At 40.4% G+C, this 19,450-nt stretch overlaps 1 protein-coding gene across 1 annotated transcript; it reads right to left on the bottom strand.

Moving 5' to 3' along the window:
* Positions 1–17,610: 17,610 nt before the first annotated feature.
* On the bottom strand, positions 17,611–18,015 carry LOC110888341 (extensin-like). The gene has a single exon (XM_022135871.1). The coding sequence runs from the start codon at positions 18,013–18,015 to the stop codon at positions 17,611–17,613; it is 405 nt and encodes a 134-aa protein (XP_021991563.1).
* Positions 18,016–19,450: the final 1,435 nt, after the last annotated feature.

The raw sequence follows: 19,450 nt of genomic DNA, 5'->3' as shown, positions 1-19,450 counted from the left end.
ATTGGGCCAAAGTCAGAGACAGCCAGATCACATGTCCTGAACTCGTGCTTGAAACTTCTGAGAAGATTGCTCAGATCAGAAATCGTATGGCGGCAGCTCATGACCGTCAGAAAAGTTATGCTGACAAACGCAGAAAACCATTGGAAATCCAAGTGGGTGACAGGGTTTTGTTGAGAGTCTCATCTTGGAAAGTTGTGGTCCGTTTTGGGAAATGGGGTAAAATTAAACTCGCGTTACATTGGACCGTTCAAAATTATAGAAAGAATAGTCACGGTGGCCTATAGACCAGACCTACCCAAAGAACTCAGTGGAGTGCACAACGTCTTTCATTTATCGATATAAAAATGTACCTATCTGATGAGACACTTGTGGTTCCCATCAACGAGTTGAAAATCGATGACAAATTGCGTTATATCGAGGAACCAGTTGAAATTATGGGTAGGGAAGTCAAAACTCTTAAACACAGTAAGATCCCTCTTGTAAGAGTTCGTTGGAATTCGAAGCATGGATCGGAGTTCACATGGGAGCGCGAGGATCAAATGGTGAGCAAATATCCCCAACTGTTCAAAATTGTTACACCAATTGCCAAACCGACAAGTGAATTTTGGGACTGTAGGACCGTTATTGACAGTCGTTTGAGTCAATCAGAGCTAGATACTACCGAAAATGCAGCGGAAATACAAAATCGACATGAATCAAAGCAGAAATAGAGTAGAAACAGGAGGAGATCACTTTAAAACAGTTTTCTCATTAATCTTTCACAAAATACACGAGCAGCAGTTCGGCTACACTGGAGACATGAACGTGCATAATGAGAAAACAACTACACTATATATAGGGGCAAGGATTTCGCTCATATGACCATGTCCATTGAAGCGAAACCTTAAGCTTGTGATTTCGCTCCAATGACACATGTTCATATAAGCGAAATCATGACACGAAAACCTAACATTTACACTTCAACCCCCTATACATTACATAATTAACACATCTAGACCCTATACATTAATCAACTAAGACTAAGACGCAGGCTTTAGACATTCGTGCACCAACAAACTCCCCCTTGGATACAGCCGCAGTCTTCAGTCTTGGTCTTCGGGTCTTCACAGGGACTTAAACTTTTCTTCATGCTGCTTAGGATTCTTCCTAAGCAAATTCCGTATCCTGTCGTTCTCTTTCTTTCTCTTCTTATCCTCTTCAGCTTGAATGTGCATCCATTTGCCTCTGTTCTCTTCAATCTTTTGACGTTCACGAGCAGCTTTCCTTTTCATCTTCTCATCGAGCGACCACCATGATGACTTCCATTTACTTTCAGAATTAATACTCTTCTGAAAGCAAAGGGTTGCAACTCGCTGAAATTGCATGGCTTGCTCTTTATCTTCAGGCTGATAGTGAATTTTGTTTATGAAAAGACATTCGATATCCTTTACAGAGCAATTCACAAGCCACATAGGATCATACACATGTATCTCTCGTAATTCGCTCCCTGCTCGATAAGTAATCACTGCTTCAGTAGTAATACAACTATAAACCCAGCCCATGAAGCCTTTGTAAAACTCTTGCTCCATTGATGGCACTGGTATAGTCTTCATCATTTTAGGCTTTTTCACATTCAGTATCATCTCTTCAACACCTGTCACTGGATCTCTTCTTGTAACTCTCTTCGGATAGTGTGGCTTCCAGTGTTTGAAGTCTCTCATAGCCTCGAACTTTATCAATCCCCACATAGCAATGTCGTTCTTCCTGACAGGATATCCCAAAGTTCTAACCTTTGACAACTCATCCACATCCCACCATGGAAGTGACATAATATCATGTAACATCTCAAAATATTGCACGCCACATTCTCTTCTTATCGCATACGCATTAATCTGAGGTAAGAAACCCCAGCTAATGATGTCACCGAGAGATACGCTTCTATCACATTGATAGTACTTTAACGGCCGTTTGAACTTCCTCTCGTGACTTTCTTTGAACCACTTTTTCCTTTCTTCTTTTGCCATATCTTTTGGAGTGCCGTCAAAGTTCACATCTTTCAAAATTTCAGCAACTTTTCTTCGCAGCTCATCACGATTCTCCTCAGTAAAGAATTCCATCAACGTTGGCAACTGTGAAGTATCTTCACTGACACTTTCGTCATCCGTCCAATCTTCGACTTCAACTCTGTCATACATATCAGCCTCTTCAACATATCTATACTCATACTCAGGCTGTTGATTAATGTCAAAGGCATTCAATTCTTCTTCAAACTTGACGTTCAATTCTTCTTTAAAATCGAATTTAAAGTCAGGATTCACCATGCGAGTCATTTCTTTAATTGCTTCCAACGTGTAAGTATGGAAATGCTCTCCTTCTTCACGATAAGTATCCAACCTTAGAATCAACTTCTCAGCATGTTGAACATTTTGTGCATCACCTGACTCCCCCTGTCTATTAGCTCCCCCTGATTCTTCGTTCACTGAATCATTCATCAAATCATCTACATTCTTCTCAGTGGAAGCCTCAGTAACTTTCAACCATGTACCACCCTGAGCATCATTGTCATTGTTGTCAGAACCATGACTGCTCGCAGAATACACTTTCTTATCTTTTTCATCTTCCTCGTCATCCTCCTCATCATCATCTTCCTCATCACTATCACCAATTAACTCGTCCATAGGTGTATCATCCTCAAAAAGACCAGATATTGCAGAGATAGGTTCAGGATTTTCAATGACCATGGAAGGAACAATCGATCTCTCAGTCACTGCAGAACTACTTCCAACGCCTTTTCCTTTGTCTTTCATCTGTTCATCAATTTTAGCTTGACGTTCTGCTCTGAGCTCTTCAACTTGCAGCTCTTCAAACTTTTGCTCTACAGACGTTCCGAGCATACTTTCGACTACTTTATTCAGCATATAGAATTCATGATCTCTGAACGCTTTAGCTGCTTCAAGCTCTTTGTTCTTTAACTTGAAGTATTCATTTTGTTCATCTCGACGAGCTTTCTCTTCCTCAAGCTTAGCAACTCTCACCTTCAAGATGTCAATTTCTGACTGATCAAAATCAATCTTTTTCACCAACTCTTTGTTATCATTCTCCAACCTCTTCACACGCATTTCAAGAATTCTCTCACGATCTGCAACTTTCTTGTTTTCAGCAACTAATTTCTTGTTCTCAGCAATCACTTCATCAACTTTCTTTTCAACATTCTTGACTTGTGAGGTGTTTGCAAAATCAAAATCTCCTACATCATCAAGGCTTACATTCAAATTCGAAGGAACATTTGGAAAACCTCGGTACCCCACAGAACCAGGTGTTAGTTGACCTTGGGTGAGTGGAGGTGTTTGAAAGATTTCTTGTGATGTGTAAAGGGTTTGTTGTGGTGGAGGTGAAAGATGTAGTGGTGAATGATGTATAGGTGATGGTTGTCTTGGAGGTGTTGGTTGTTTTGGTGGTGAGGATGGTTGTGGTGGTGTAGGTTGTCTGGGTGGTGAATGGATTGGCGATTGATGTGGTGTTGGTTCATGTGGTGGTGTTTGTGGTTTCCTGGTTTCTTTGAAGGCTTTTTCTTCAAGACGATCTTTGGCATCTTAATCTTTGGTGTGACTTTGCGAATCTTTGGAGATACGACTTTCTTTCGAGCTCCAGCTTTCTTTCGACCACCTGGAGGAGATTGTGATTCAGAGACATGTTCTGGAGAAGGAACATAAGCATCATCATCGTCCTTTTCCTGTCTCTTTCTCTTTCTTAGCAATTTTTCTTGTTTTGTAGCTTCCTGAATTCTTCGTAAACGTTCAGTTTCATCAACTTCCTCTTTTGAAGAACCCAAGGAGCTTGTAGTATCTTTATCAACATCATCTCCATCAATATCATCAATAACTTTATCTTTCCCTTTCTGAGCTTCAACATTCACAACATGCTCAGCTTCAACTTCCACTGTTGGCCCTGTCTCTAAGACTTCAGTATCGAACAAAAAATGTTCTTCAACATTAAACGGATCTTCTTCCGCAGCTACCACTGTTTCATCTTCTTCAGGTTCATCAATCAAAGACGTTTTTTGCAGCTTTCTTTTGCTTCTTCTTTTGTTGTGAAGAAGATCCCTCAACCTTTTGAACAATAGGAGTGGCCTTTCTGCGTCTTCTCCCTGTTTGTTTAACATACCATTCATTCTTGGTGTTTTTGAAATCTTCAAGAATTTTCAGTTCTTCAACATATGCTACCTCTTTCATTTCAGCTTCGTTTCTCCAGTTCTGATGATCAACTGGATCTGGATCAACATAGTTTGCATCTTTTATAAAACCAAAGAATTCAGCACCAACTTTCGGTTCTGGGTGATTCGGGTGGTATCTCACAAGCTGTTTAAGTGAATCGTTGCTCATATGAGATTGTATCAACAAGTCATTCTTTATGTTTCTGTCAATCTCAGGATAAGCATGATCAATCAACATCTGCACGAACCTCGGATACATCCAACTTTGTTATCTGTCTTAATATTCTCAGCCATATAGTGGAATACAATATGTGAGAAAATATACTTTTTGTTCAACACTAACGCAGTAACCATATTCATTTGATAGTCACGCATCGTATCATAACTTCCTTTTGTATGGCTCAATGACATCAACACACAGTGAATAAGGAACTTGTATGGTTTCTGAAACTTCGACTTTAAATAGTTCCCAGCATTTAAAGCTCCCTGATAACCCATTCTTAGCATGCAGCCTTTCACCATTCTTTCTGGAAATCTCGTTGGCGTCTCTGCCTCATCTGGAAAGTTAATAACTTCACGAATAAGCGCTTCGGTAACTAGTATTTTCTCCTCCTTGCCATGTACTTCGACAATTGACGAAATTACTTTGTTCTTATCGTCGTAACTTGCATTTTTCCAGAAACGTTCTATGTGAGATTTGTATAGTGGTCGTTGATCAGTCAATGCCTTCTGAATGGGAATACGACCCATGGATTCCAATATGCCACTAAACTTGGCCAACTCTGTGTTTTTCTGAATATCCAAATCACAACAACTGTTGTGAAGAGGATCAAAGATAACACTGGATCCCTGCACATTAAAACAGTATACAATGGATCAAAACACTTTGAAAATTTTCATTCATCAAAATTGTTACAAGTGAAAACACCAAGTATACAATGAGCGAAATCACATTTGTGCACTATGAGCGAAAACACATGAACACTAAGGACGAAATCACATGGGAACAATAAGAGCGAAATCACTTAATCACTTTGAGACTGAATCAACTTGTCATTTATGAGCGGAATCACGAATGTACACAATAAGCGAAATCACACTGTGTATTTTGAGCGAAATCAAATTTGGTACAAAAGAGCGAAATCACCAAGAACATGACAGTTAGGGGCCAAATCATCATCAGACACTCAAAACTTATCAAATCCCAAAATTGAACTCACTAATCTGTTAACAAGTTAATTCCGACACTAAGGGTATGTTTTAATTTCACTTTTGACTTTATATGAACTCTAGATCTAAGTCTGTAACACCCGGACATCGATAAACATCATCAAACATCAGGTTTGAAACAATCAGTACACAATATCATGATCTACACACTCAGACGACAACACAAGTTTAGATTTATGTTTTGATTTAACAGTTAAAGACCTAAAACTATGTTTCGTTCAATAAACATGGCCGACAGTTCATAAAAGCAGAGCCGTCCTCGAGAACTTTAAAAAAAATTTAGGCCTCGGGCGATAAAAAAAATGGGGCCCGAAATTATGGTTAAAGGGGAAATGAATTAAAAAAATAAAACCTTTGTGGTGGAGGCAAGACTTGAACTTGAGTCTTCTACATATCTTGGGATGATTTTTTCCACTCCACCACAAACACTTTTTAGAATAATAAATGAATGCATATACTAAATATATAATTTAATATATATATATATATATATATATATAGAAGCTTATAAAAACCTTTCGGGCCCTTTAAAAATTTGGGCCTCGAGCGACGGCACGGTTTCGCCGGACCTGCATAAAAGACATGAATTTCGATCAAATTGGTCTAACAAATACCTTGCCCATGATTAGTTACACACATAAACACAAGATCTGGGAAAAATGGGCAGCAATTCGACTGTAAACAAAGGTTTTTAGGGTTTCGCTTATGGTCGCCGGAGAGAGAGAACTTAGGAGCAAAAGGTGAAAAGTGATCTATGAGCGAAATCAATCTACTTATATAGTAGGTCTGATTTCGCTCCTGATGACCAAAAGTCCTCTCGAGCGAAACCTCATGGAGCTAAAAGCGAAATCACATGTGAAGCCTCTATGAGCGAAATCATTGTTTAGTGACACATGAGCGAAATCAGGATGTTGTTTTCAAAAATTTAACTTTTTAACACTTTTCTGATTAAACACCGTCACACCCAGTTAACCAAGTCCAAGTCAATGACCTTGGTCAACTGCTTGGCCTACCAAGTCCAAGTTAATGACCTTGGTTGACCGAATTATGAAGTATGCAGTCATTTCATTCTGAAAATAGTTCAAATGAATGAACTTTTAAACGTTTTGAACTTTCAAACACTTTTCAATTGTCAAACACTGTACCAATCATTGTTTAGCATCTCCAACTTACCCAGCCCTCATCAAACACTGACATGATCTGCACTAAGCTTTGATCGTCTGATTCCCAACGTCGGTTGTCGAAAATAAAATGAGAACTAAAATCTTTTTGGATCTTTAACTGGATAAACTGAAAACTGTACACACAATCTTTTTGTGAGTGTGTTAGGGGATCATATCAGCTGCCGACTAGACACAAGCACCATTAAGCTGTTATTTCATTTTAAGCATTAAACAATTCGCGTAGATTGCTGATATACTGATCCTCTTAAAATTCTCACAAAACTTTCAATCTGTTCGGGATACAGAATTAGTGTTTTAGGACTTAAACATCTACATGTGTCCCACCTCAGTATATACTCCCGTATCCAGATCCCAGTATTCAGTCTTACAGGTGAGTATTCCTAGATGATATCTGTAATGGGGTGAATTGCGAGGGCCGTGAGAGCTCAGGTCGATACTTCCGTATACGCAGAGAGATGACGGCTTCGACTTTACGGTGGGTCCCCTTTAGAGGATCTTTTGATTACAACAGCACATGATTAACATTTTTCAATGTGTCATCATTTTTTTATGCTGAGGGGAGGCTTTACAAGTAAAGCAATGCGTAAAGCATTATCCGGGGACTAGGTCAGTATTTTCATACAACAGAAGTCCCGGGATAATACCCCAGATATAACTAAGTATAAAGACCTAGTATCTCAGAATACGGGACCCTTCAAACAGGATTTCAGGGGTTACCTATATATCCTGGAGATGTTCCCCACGTAGACGCAAGTGAATTTTATGTTTATATCCCAAACTGATCTACTGATTTTGCAAAAACCTACCAGCACATCTTTAGCGAGACTGCTTAATTGCATTTTATACATTACAATTCTTTAGCGTACTGTATCCGTCTAGCTGATGTACTATCATTTCCCCTATTCTACACAACTCTTTTTGTATTTTTTAATGTTTTTGGATTTTTGAATTTTATCATGTTTTTGTATTTTTCCGCGAATTTCTCCCCCTAAAACTAAAACATATTTTTTTTTGTGTTTTTGTTTTTATCGAAAAGCAGAAAATAAACTGTACAAACAAATTTGACAACACGACAAAGGTTCACGTCAGATCGCCGCCCAACTCAGCTTCACATTCAATAACCCTCCCAGATTGCAGATTTTTCATCCCGTTTAACCTCAAAAGATAATAAAATCTCTTTTTATCAAAAGGTTTTGTGTAAAAATCGGCTTTCTGATCATCGGTGTGCAAGTGTTCAATCCGAATCAACTTTTTCTCGTGACAATCACGGATAAAGTGGTGACGGATTTCAATATGCTTTGTTTTCGAATGGTGAACCGGATTTTTAGTAATGTTAATAGCTGCTTCATTGTCCACATAGATAGGAGTATCTAAGAACTGCAAACCGAAGTCTCGCATCTGCTGTTGGATCCAAAGGATCTGTGAGCAACAGCTGGAGGCTGAAACATATTCAGCCTCGCATGTAGAGAGCGCTACTGCGGTTTGTTTCTTACACTGACAGGTGACGAGCCGAGTTCCGAAGAACTGTCACCCAGCAGTGGTGGACTTTACGTTTTGCTTGCAGCTCCCAAAGTCAGAATCAGCAAAACCAGATAAAGTAATGTCACCCGATCGAGGATACCACAAGCCGATGCTTAGGCAGCCTTTCAAATACCATAAGATACGTTTCACTATGGTCAGGTGTGACTGCTTTGGATTTGACTGATATCTGGCGCAGAGGCATGTTGGGTACATGATGTCCGGACGGGAAGCCGTGAGATACATTAGAGAGCCAATGATAGATTGGTACAGTGTCTCGTCCATCTTTACTTCATTCTCATCTGGACAAATTCCATGATTCTGCGCAAGGGGGGTGGATGCAGGACTGCAATCTGTCATGTAGAACTTGTCAAGCACGTCCTTCACATACTTCGTTTGGTGAATGAAGATTCCGTCGGGCATTTGCTCTACCTGCAGCCCGAGGAAGAACTTCATCTCCCCCATTGAGCTCATCTCAAACTTTTTCTTCATCACCTTCTCAAATTCTTTGCACAGGCCGTCGTTGGTGGAACCAAAGATGATATCGTCAACATATATTTGCACGATCAACAAGTGGCCTGCCTCTTCCTTGGTGAACAAAGTGCTGTCTACTGTCCCTCTTGTGAACCCGTTGGCCAACAAGTATTGGGAAAGCGTCTTGTACCAGGCTCTCGGGGCCTGGTGAAGTCCGTAAAGTGCTTTGTCCAGTAGATACACCTTGTTTTTGTGCAGCGGGTCTTTGAACCCCGGTGGTTGCCCCACGTACACTTCTTCTTTGATCTTTCCGTAGAGGAAGGCAGACTTGACGTCTAGCTGGTACACTTTAAAATCTTTCCAAGATGCGAAGGCTAGAAAAATCCGAATTGCCTCCAATCTGGCAACCGGTGCGTAAACTTCATCGTAGTCTATGCCCTCTTGTTGACTGAGGCCTTGTACCACTAGTCGTGCTTTGTTCCTCACCACGACACCTCTATCATCACGTTTACACTTAAAAACCCATTTCGTCTTGATTAGCTTTTGATTCTCAGGCAGATCGACAAGTCTCCAGACGCCCAGTTTCTCAAATTGTTGCAGCTCCTCCTGCATTGCATTCACCCAGCTATCCTCGGTCAATGCCTCTTTGTAAGTTCTGGGCTCGATCTATGAAATAAAACATTTTAATGAGACTTCTTTTTGCATATCAACAATTGAAGAATAGAAACATGTAAAAGCTCGGTCTATTTAATGTCGGGTTTTGACACCACTTTGCAGGTCACCAATAATCTGCTCTGACGGATGGTAAGACAACGTCCGAGGCATAGCATTGTCAGGCACATTCACTTCCGATTCCAAACTCAATATGTCAAGATCAACGGTTTGATCCTCAGCTTCCGTTGGATCCTCGTCAAAAGTCGAAGCGGGTTCCGCTTCTGAGTCGTCAGATTCGTCAAAAGATGGAGCTGGTTCCTCTGGTGGTTCGTGAGTTGTTCCACTCGGTCCTGCTTCATTGTCGTGAGTAGCCCCGGTGGGTTGAGGGACTACTGGCGGATTAGACACTTGCTCCTGTGGCATGTGTTGCTCATACTGATACATAAGTGCTAGTTCCACATCACTCGGCTCGACCGGCAGATGAAACGACTCCCAGAGCTTATCATAGTCTAATAGGAATCTTTGTCCGGGAAGTTGTGGCGATGGAGTGTGCTTCTGACAATCCACGTGCTGGACTTGAATCACCTTCCCCAGGCATGGTACGAACACCCTCTTCATCGGGCTTGCGTAACCTACAAAGAAACCCTCATTAGATTTAGCGCCAAATTTACCATTTTCATCAATAAAAGTGCAAGGAGACCCAAACGGCTCCAAAAACTCAAGATTTGGCTTATAACGGTGCAGCAGCTCAAAGCAAGTCTTTCTGTATTTCTTGACAGTGAGAACTCTATTCAAAGTGTAACAGGCTGCTGATACTGCTTCACTCCAGAAAAAGATTGGTAGCTTGGAATCGGCTAACATCGTACGGGCTGTCTCAATTAGAGTCCGATTCTTTCGTTCAGCTACGCCGTTTTGCTGTGGAGTGTACGGCGCACTGAATTCATGAAGAATTCCCTTCTCATTGCAGAACTCGTACATCTTGTTGTTCTTAAATTCCATTCCGTTGTAGCTCCGAATCCTCTGGATTGGCAGTTTATACACCGTTTCCATTTTCTTGAAAAACACCATCAATGACTCAAAAGTTTGATCTTTTCGTTCCAAGCACACTACCCAAGAAAATCTCGTAAAGTCATCAGTCACCACCAGGCAATATAAGTCCCCGCTGATGTTCTTTACGTTGACAGGCCCGAAGAGATCTATGTGCAATCTCTCAAGAGGTAACCTGATTGTGTTCATGATCTTCAATGGGTGTGACTTCCGAGTCTGTTTTCCTTTCTTACATGCTACACAATCATCATTTAAGTGAAAATTCTTCAGACTAACACCATCAACCAAATCATTGTGTACTAAAAAGTTCATTTTGCGAACATGAATGTGGCCCATCTTTCGATGCCACATTATCGAATCTTTTTCTGTCGCTTTGGTTTTAGACACAAAACACTGTTTCTAATGAGATGTTAGCGTTGCGACGCTCATATCAAGTATATAAAGATCATTCTCCCGCGGAGCGCGCAACAACACCATCTCATCATGGATTTTAAACCCTGGTTTCAACACAACACATTCAGTTTTAGTAAAGTGTACACTAAACGCTTTATCACAGATTTGTGAAATACTGAGTAAATTGTTTGTTAACTCTACTATGTAGTTCACTTTTTCGAACGAAATCACTCCATTTGACAGTGTTCCTTAACCAACGATCCTTCCACCTTGATTCCCGGCAAATCCAACATAGCTTCCGTTTATGGATTTGACATCATAGAGCAGAGCAAGCGTCCCAGTCATATGCCTTGAAGCGCCACTATCCATAATCCACTTCGATAGTATAGACTTGGGCAGCCCCTGCAAACATCAAATCAAATTTATTCAAACAATGAAGCCCAGGATTTCTTAACTTCCGACACACTTCCGAACACAACATCACACTTCTCATTTGTTTTCGGAAAATCAAATGTGACATTCGGAACCTATTCTTTCACAATAGTTTTAACTTTGTTAGTTATCGGTGGAAATTCAGCAAGAAACTTATCAACTTCATTTTCAAACTCAATAACGTCATCTTTAAAAATATTTGATTCACTTTTCAAAGCATTTTCCATCTTTTTGACCTCAACAGATGGTTTTGACTTTGCGACCCAAGATTGGTTTTCGAAAACTTTTGTTTTAGGGTAAATCTTTGAAGTCTTTCGAGTCTTAGAGGATTCGCCAACCTCGAAAGTTGATTTCGGCTTATTCTCCGACTTCAACGATTCACCTCTTTTCAAAATACGGATCGGAGAAACCATCGGCTTTTTGCCCTTTGTGTCAGTCGGAGATTTAGGTCGAGGTTTTTGAATGTTTGACTTTTGAACAGTTGGTTTAGAAACAGTTTGTTTTTGAACACTTGGTTTTAAAACAGTTTGTTTTTGAACACTTGGTTTTGAAACAATTTGTTTTTGAACCGGTTTCACAACAACAGGTTTCTCAATCGCTTTCTGACACTGTTTCGCCATGTGTCCGATTTCACTGCAGCGGTAACACACCCTTTTGTCATATTCAACAAAAGTAGATTTGACTGACTCTTCTTTCAACTTCTTTGCTGCATTGAAATCGTCCACATCTTTTTGACTGAAAATATAATCTTTCTCATCGTCAACACTTGGACTAGCGACAAAAACATCATTCATCTTCTCTTTCGGCTTAAACACCTGCTTAGCCGTTTTCTTTTCAAACCCGATTCCTTTGTTTTTAAAGTTGTTTTTCTTGTTATGACCATTACCATCCCCATCTTTCTTTCCCGAACTTGTTGGACGTGATGTAACAAACGACTTTTTAGGTTTCGAAAAGAATTCATTGTTATTAACCTCGTTAATGTTCATTTCAACCAATTTAAACACTTTTTCGACATTCTCGATTTTCACATTCTGAAGTGGATACTCGAAATCGGAATAAAGTTTGTCTGTTCCAACCATAGTGTATACCACCATGATCGGATCGTCATTCGCACTCTTCTCCAATTTCGGTATGTATTGATCTAAGAAATTCCCTTCATCTTCAGAATCACTAACAACCTTCTCAGATTGAGCCTTTTCAGATTTCTCACTCTCCTCTTCCAACACTTGATCGACAACAGTTTTGATAACCTGAGATTCGTTGTCGGTATCGGATGGGGAGAATGTGACATCTATGGTCTCAGGCAAATCATCTTCTATCGATCTCAATTTGAGATTCAAAGCCGCTTCCACCCCATCTGGATATTTTTGTGTGTAATGATTCCACATTGGGGGTGGAACGCTCTTAAAGACTGGTGCCGTATGTGGCTGTTGGGGGACAATCTGCTCAAGAACGTACGATGAAGCCACATAACTCATTAACTTTTTATCAATTCGATAGTTTTCAATTTTAGCCAATTCGAGTTCCTTTTTAAGCGATGCGATCGTGTCTAAATGAAAATTGACTTCATTTTGTTTATCAAATAGTGTTGCTTTAGCTAATTTTGTAGCTTTATCATTTTCAACACTTTCCTTTTGTATCATCTTGATTGACCTGGCGAGAGTATCGTACGCCTCTTTAACTTGGCCAAGGTCAAACTTAATCATATCAGCATGGTGTTTCAATTCCTGATACTTAGTGTCTTTTTCAAGACACTCCGTGCATGGTTCTAAACACTGTTTGCACGGTGTTTCAGGGATTGAAACAACCTTTTCAACAACCTGCTCTACACAATCAGTTTTACCGACATTGTTTGACTCAGACTTAGATAGTTTTACTGATTTGATCTCCTGAACTCCAGATTCCTCTCGTTTGACAGACACACTACTGACAGATTTTGACTCCTCAGATTCTGAGTCTACCTCTTTGAGTTTTCCCATTAGAGCTTTGTCAGCTATGTCTTTCAAAGCTTCTCCAGTCATCTCTTTCGACACATCTATCAACTCTTCAACGACTTCTTTCTTCTCTTCAAATCTTGGGCATGATCCGGTCCTTGGTTCTTCAAAGTAACCTGCAGAAGATTCAGAAATTTTAGGAGGCAATACAGATTTCATTAAGTTTCCCAATACCTCCTGCTCTGACTGATAATAATACACTTTAGCAGCTATCTCTTCAATATCGACCGTATTTTCAACAGAAACCTCTTCAACAATCACAGAAACATCTTCAGTAACTGTTTCTGGTTCAGACACCATCTCAGAAATCTCAACAACTTCTGCCATCATGGCCTGTCCATCGCTACTGGGCATATACTTATCCCAGCTGAAACCTGCAGCTACCTTCTCGTCGTCTTGATTCACGATCAGTGCCTTTTCTGGTTTGTTCTCAATCTGTGGCCTCTGAACAGTTGGCTGTTGATTTGGTCGGTGATAGATCGCTTGCCTGTAGTAGTCGTTGGTGAACGGGTTTTGATGATTGTTTACTTCACGATTAGGACATTCTCGTTTGAATTGACCGTGTTCTTTACATTTAAAGCATGTAACTTTCGACTTATCAAACCCTAACTTTTGATTGGGGCCTGATAAACTTTTCGGCCTGTAATTTCCATGAAACGTTGAGCCCTGCGAACCAAACTCGCCATACACCACCTTATGTCGATCAATTCAAGCTCTTCGAGATCGATATGGTCGTAATCCTCCTTCGTCATGTCAGGATTACCGATCCTCCCTGCTACTAAGCCCTCATAAGCCTCAAGAACGGAAGCAAGCAGTGCTATATGCTGTTTTGCGGCTGTTTCCGTGATCTCGTTTCCATTCTTTATGTTTACCGCAATATTGCACTGTACCCCAGAAACATACGCCTGTTGGTTGGATCCTGTTGAGCTTTGAGGTGAAGGCTGTTCCTGAGCTTTGACATTCGGTTCAAAGTTCGCGAATGGTGAAGAATTGCCGGATTGCGGAGTGTTTGAAGAAACACTTGAGGTGTTATCAGCAATGAACCCTGTCTGTATTTTTGGGCATTGATTGGTTGAGACTATAGGGTTGCCTTTGTAATACAGAGACACGTCTTGCTGCATACTGGCTGAGTTCATCTTTTTGATTTTCAGCAATTCAAGCTCATGGGCTTCGATCTTTTCGATGAATGAGCTGAGGTTGAGATTCACCAAATCAGAATTATTCTTCAGCATCATTAGATAAGTGCTCCACTCATCATACAGAAGTGCATCACACAGTTTATCAATCCATTCTTCATTTGTCTTGGTAATCTCCAACCGTTTCATTTCAACCACAAGACGACAGTATCTTTCGATTAACTGCTTTGTCGTCTCGCCTTTAATTCCGGTAAAAATGTCAAATTCCTTCTTGATTAAAGCCTTCTTGCTTTTAATCATCGAAACACTGCCTTGGAATTTCAGCTTCAAAGCTTGCCACATTGACTGAGAATTGTCTTCATGTTGCAGTAAAACAAGAATATCTTCTTTGATGGCCTGTTGCAGAATGCTCACCATCTTCTTTTCAGCCTTGAAGTCAATCTGTTCAGTTTCCTTCAAACTCCCGATGCCCTTTTCCAATCCCATACCGTTAACTGGTGGTACATACTTCGCCTCTATTTTCATCCAACACTCGAAGTGATTGGCTTGCACCCAGTTTTTGAAACGGCCTGACCATCCGGCGTACTCGTCCAAACTCATCAGCTTTGGAGGCTTTTGCATCGTCCCCAATTCATTCTCCATGTTAACGTTTTGTACTACACTTGCCGGACTTTGCGTAACCGACATGCCGCTCCCCACAAACAAGTTATAAAAATCTTGATGTTCCATTTTTAGTGACAAATTTCCAAAAATGTTTAACTTTTTGATTAACAGGTTGTTTTTATCGAAGAACTTTTAACACAGACTGAGTTTCCAACACTCGATCACGTACGAAATGGACTAAACGCTCAAACTATGATTTTTACACAAACACAGACCTTATAAGCGAAATCAAACTCTAAGTGTAACAATGAGCGAAATCACTTAATGCTCACAAACACAAATTGACCTAATGAGCGAAACTAGAGTGTAACAATGAGCGAAATCAGATCTTGAAACCATAAGAGCGAAATCAGTGGTACAGTAAGAGCGAAACCTCAACAATATGAGAGAAACCTCTAATTTCTCTTCTGCCGTATGAGCGAAATTAGAACCTTAGGTGACAAACACTTGATTTCGCTTGAACGTACGAGCGAAATCACCTCACGTACTTTCGAGCGAAACCTGTTCACGAGCCATTTTAGGTCACTTTTAAGCTGTTTTTAGGTCTGAATTTCTCAAGGGTTTGTTATTAGACAATTTTACACTATGTGTTCAAATTTTAGTCCATTTTGTCCGTCGGAAAGTCCAGAAACTCAAAATGTGCTAGAAAAAGGCTTTGATTCGGGTAAACTAGGTCACAACTAGCTTTGATACCAATTGTAGGACCGTTATTGACAGTCGTGTGAGTCAATCAGAGCTAGATACTACCGAAAATGCAGCGGAAATACAAAATCGGCATGAATCAAACATTTTCGCTCATATGACCATGTCCATTGAAGCGAAACCTTAAGCTTGTGATTTCACTCCAATGACACATGTTCATATAAGCGAAATCATGACATGAAAACCTAACATTTACACTTCAACACCCTATACATTACATAATTAACACATCTAGACCCTATACATTGATCAACTAAGACTAAGACGCAGGCTTTAGACATTCGTGCACCAACAGGGACGAAATTCCTATTCAACTTGGGGATGATGTGATACCGAAGAAAATCCTCAGACACTTTGACTTCTTCATCAGTAAATACTACTAAATTTTGGGATGAAATTTCTTTCAACTTGGGGATGATGTGACAACCCACACTTTCAGGTTAACATTGTTAACTTCTTAGTTAATATTTTACAACTTGTAGAACGTTTGTACATGCATTTATATTATACGAGCATGTTATAACCATGAAACTAATACAAACTAGTGGGACTAGTCTTGTACATACACCAAAGTTAATTTGTTTAACTTTGTGCACAAATTACAATCAATCAAAACACGAGGGATTTGATGTGTTAGCAAACAAACTAGAAATCAATAACTTTCTCTGCAAGTTTCAAGGGTTTGAAACTTGAGGGACCAGTTATGGCAATTACCAAACTCAAAAATAATAAACTTATTTATGTTATCCAAACCGTAACCTGCCCTATCCCCATCAGACGCTCTCTCCCTCTCTCTCGTTTCACAGCCGATCGATCATCATCATCATCTCTCTCGCAGCTCTCTCTCCCTCTCGCATACCTCTCTCTAGTGATCTTTTCATCTCGGTAAGGCCTAGCCTTGTTAATTTTATGAAAACTTGTTGTTAGGGCTATACATACTTGTTATTTAAGAGAGTTTGGTGATATGTATGCATGTGTAACAATCAGATAGTGTAGGTTGTGTTGTTTTGCTTGTTGTGGGATTCGGGTATGTAGGATTCTTGAAAAACGAATGTAAATATGCATGATTTAAGATTAGGGTTTTGCATGGGAAGCGTGGTTTTTGATAGATTACATGTTAAACCTAACTCATAAGAGCTTAAGCATGCCAGATTAGTCAAAAGTGTGATAAGAATAGTCATGAACACGTTTACGTTAAGAGCTGAAAGTGATCAGCTTCTGATCCGAATTTTGTGTCGTTTTGTAAAGGCCAATCTCGGAAAAAAACACAATGAAACTGAGTATTTTTTGAGTCTAAGATCAAGTTCAAGGAATTTCCTTTCAAACTCAACTGGTTTCATATTTTCCGATGAGTTTTGTTTAGTGAAAAGATTAAAATGAAATCAAAGGTCAAAGCTGAGTTTTTGGGTAGAAAATAGGGCTCATGACGAGGGTCATAAGTTGGTTAATATTTAGAGTTATGACTTGAGATTTTACAGTAGCTATCCATAGGAGTTAAAAGGACACCAATTGGAATTTTGTCAATCGGGTCAACGTAGATTTTTAAATAAAATAAACGGTAAACTGTCATCAGAAAATGGCAGTTTTGACCTTTGTGGGGAAAACTATTTTCCCTAATTTTCTACAATTATTCAGGACCCAAGAAAATGATACAAATCTTTTTAGACTAATTGACACGTCTCATAAAATTTTCATACTTTTTCTGACCCGTTTGATATGATAAATAAAATTCACAAAACTGGCTTAAAAAACTAACGCTAAGTTGAAATTGTTGAAACTTTGTATTAGCTTTTGAAAGTGTGTTTAATTGGTTTTGCAAGTGTTCTTGGAATGTGTAACTTAAGTAATTGATCATTACCATTCCATGTCTTGTTTGGTTACCATGTGTAAATGGAATGAACAATTACTTTTTGTTGTTTGGTATGCGAAAAAAGACGAAGGAATAAAATCAGATGGTGGTGGTCAGTGATGGGCGATGATCGGGCGTGGTGCTAGGTGTCAGTTGTAGCGACGGCGGTGGTTAGCGGTGGTGGTGGGTGGATACAACGGCGGATGGTGACAACAGTGGTGGTGGATGATGGTGGAGGTAGGTGGCGGCGGCGGCGATGGTGGTGGCAGGGGTGGTTGGAGGTGGAAGCAGTGGCGACGGTGGTCGGTGGTGGTAGCGATGGTGGTGGTGGGTGGTGGCGGCTGATTGAGGTGGCGGCGGTGGGTGACGGCGGTGATAGGTGGCAGTGGCAATGGTGGCGGCGATAATCGAAGGTGGGTGGTGGCGATGATCGGAGGTGGCAGTGGCGACGATGGGTGGCGGCGACGATGGGTGGCGGCGACGGTGGTGGCAAGGACGAAGGTGGGTAGCTGTCACACCTCAACCGATGACGGAAACAACGGGGCATGGCAGTGAGCGAAACAGATTGTCCAGGAGAAATCCATAGTATATCAAATAAACGCAGTTATTGAAGACATTGTTTTCTCAAAGACAGATCAATTGTTCCGACAACTCAGATTCAAAATAGATAAATGGTTTTGGTTTGTTTCTAGACTGATCCCTACTTGATTCCACTAAAGCAGGTAAGCACAGCATCCTAAGCATTCAAATACCTATCACATATGTTAAAATACAGTCAATACACATAGTGTAAAGGTGAGCGTACAAGTTTGATATAGCATAGTAGAGTTCGAAATAGTTTACGCATAATCAACATGTAACATGTACAAAGTGAAGGCAAGTAGGTTATCGACAGAGAAATTTGCACAGACGTGACTGCGAGTTGTAGAATGCGCAACACATATCCCCACTGGGACACGTGAAGTAAAGCCCTTAAGAACCCCTGTCCATGACAGGTGCTGAGTCCAAACTATAGTACTATCGTTGTTAAGGTGTCAGGCAAAATCACTGTGTTAACATAACAAACAAGCATTCATCGAATAACACATAACATGCAGTATTGATCAACGTATAAATAGTGTTTGCGTTGTGTGTCGATTGTGATTTAGAATAAGTAACGTATGTAACACCCGAAAGTGCGTAAAGCAAAAAGGGGTCGAGTATACTCACAGATTGTGTTTAACAAGTAAACACTCTCTTGGATTGAAGGGAGCGCTGGGAGAGATTAGCCTGAATAGTTAACGATAGCGTAAATGATAAGCGACGCGTAAAACGGTGCAAAGTACCAAGTGTCGGATGGCAATCCGATCGGATGGCAATCCGATCGGATGGCCACTCGATCGGATGTCAATCCGTTCGGATGGTTATCCGACCGGATGGCCATTCGATTGGATTGACATCTTGTTTGGTAAGGATGTGTTTGTGTATGAAGGCTTTGAAGTTTTTGTTGTAGCATTTTGAAAACAGAGAAGTATCTCTACCCTTCATTTTGATCGATCGAACGGTCGTTCGATCGGGTAACGATCCGATTGGTAGGACACTAAGTGAGAACAAGTTCACAGCAGCATTGTCACTCGATCGGATAGCAATCCGATCGGGTGGCAATCCGTTAGAACTATCTATACATTGAACATGTTGAAAATTGCTAAGTGTTGAAACCAAGTGCACTCCGATCGGATGGCTGTTTGATCAGATGGCAATTCGATCGGACGGCAATCCGTCCCAACGGCCTGATCGTCTTGACACTTGTTTATTTTGAAAGTTTTGTAGTTTTGATCGAGACGGTGTGATAACGTACTAAACAACGGAAAACCCCATCAAGAACCAAGTGACCGAATCGGACAGGAATCCCCCTAGCCCGATCAATCAACTGTTCGAAACATAGATTGCGATATCCTTCTTCATTCCAGGCCACCAGTATCGTTAACAAAGGTCATGATACA

The sequence above is a fragment of the Helianthus annuus genome, chromosome 11, assembly GCF_002127325.2.
Source record: "Helianthus annuus cultivar XRQ/B chromosome 11, HanXRQr2.0-SUNRISE, whole genome shotgun sequence".
Lineage (NCBI taxonomy): Eukaryota > Viridiplantae > Streptophyta > Magnoliopsida > Asterales > Asteraceae > Helianthus > Helianthus annuus.
This window is presented reverse-complemented; position numbering and strand designations above follow the sequence as displayed.

Coding starts and splice junctions, on each gene's coding strand:
- LOC110888341 (XM_022135871.1), bottom strand. CDS start 18,015: ATGCCCCGTTGTTTCCGTCATCGGTTGAGGTGTGACAGCTACCCACCT.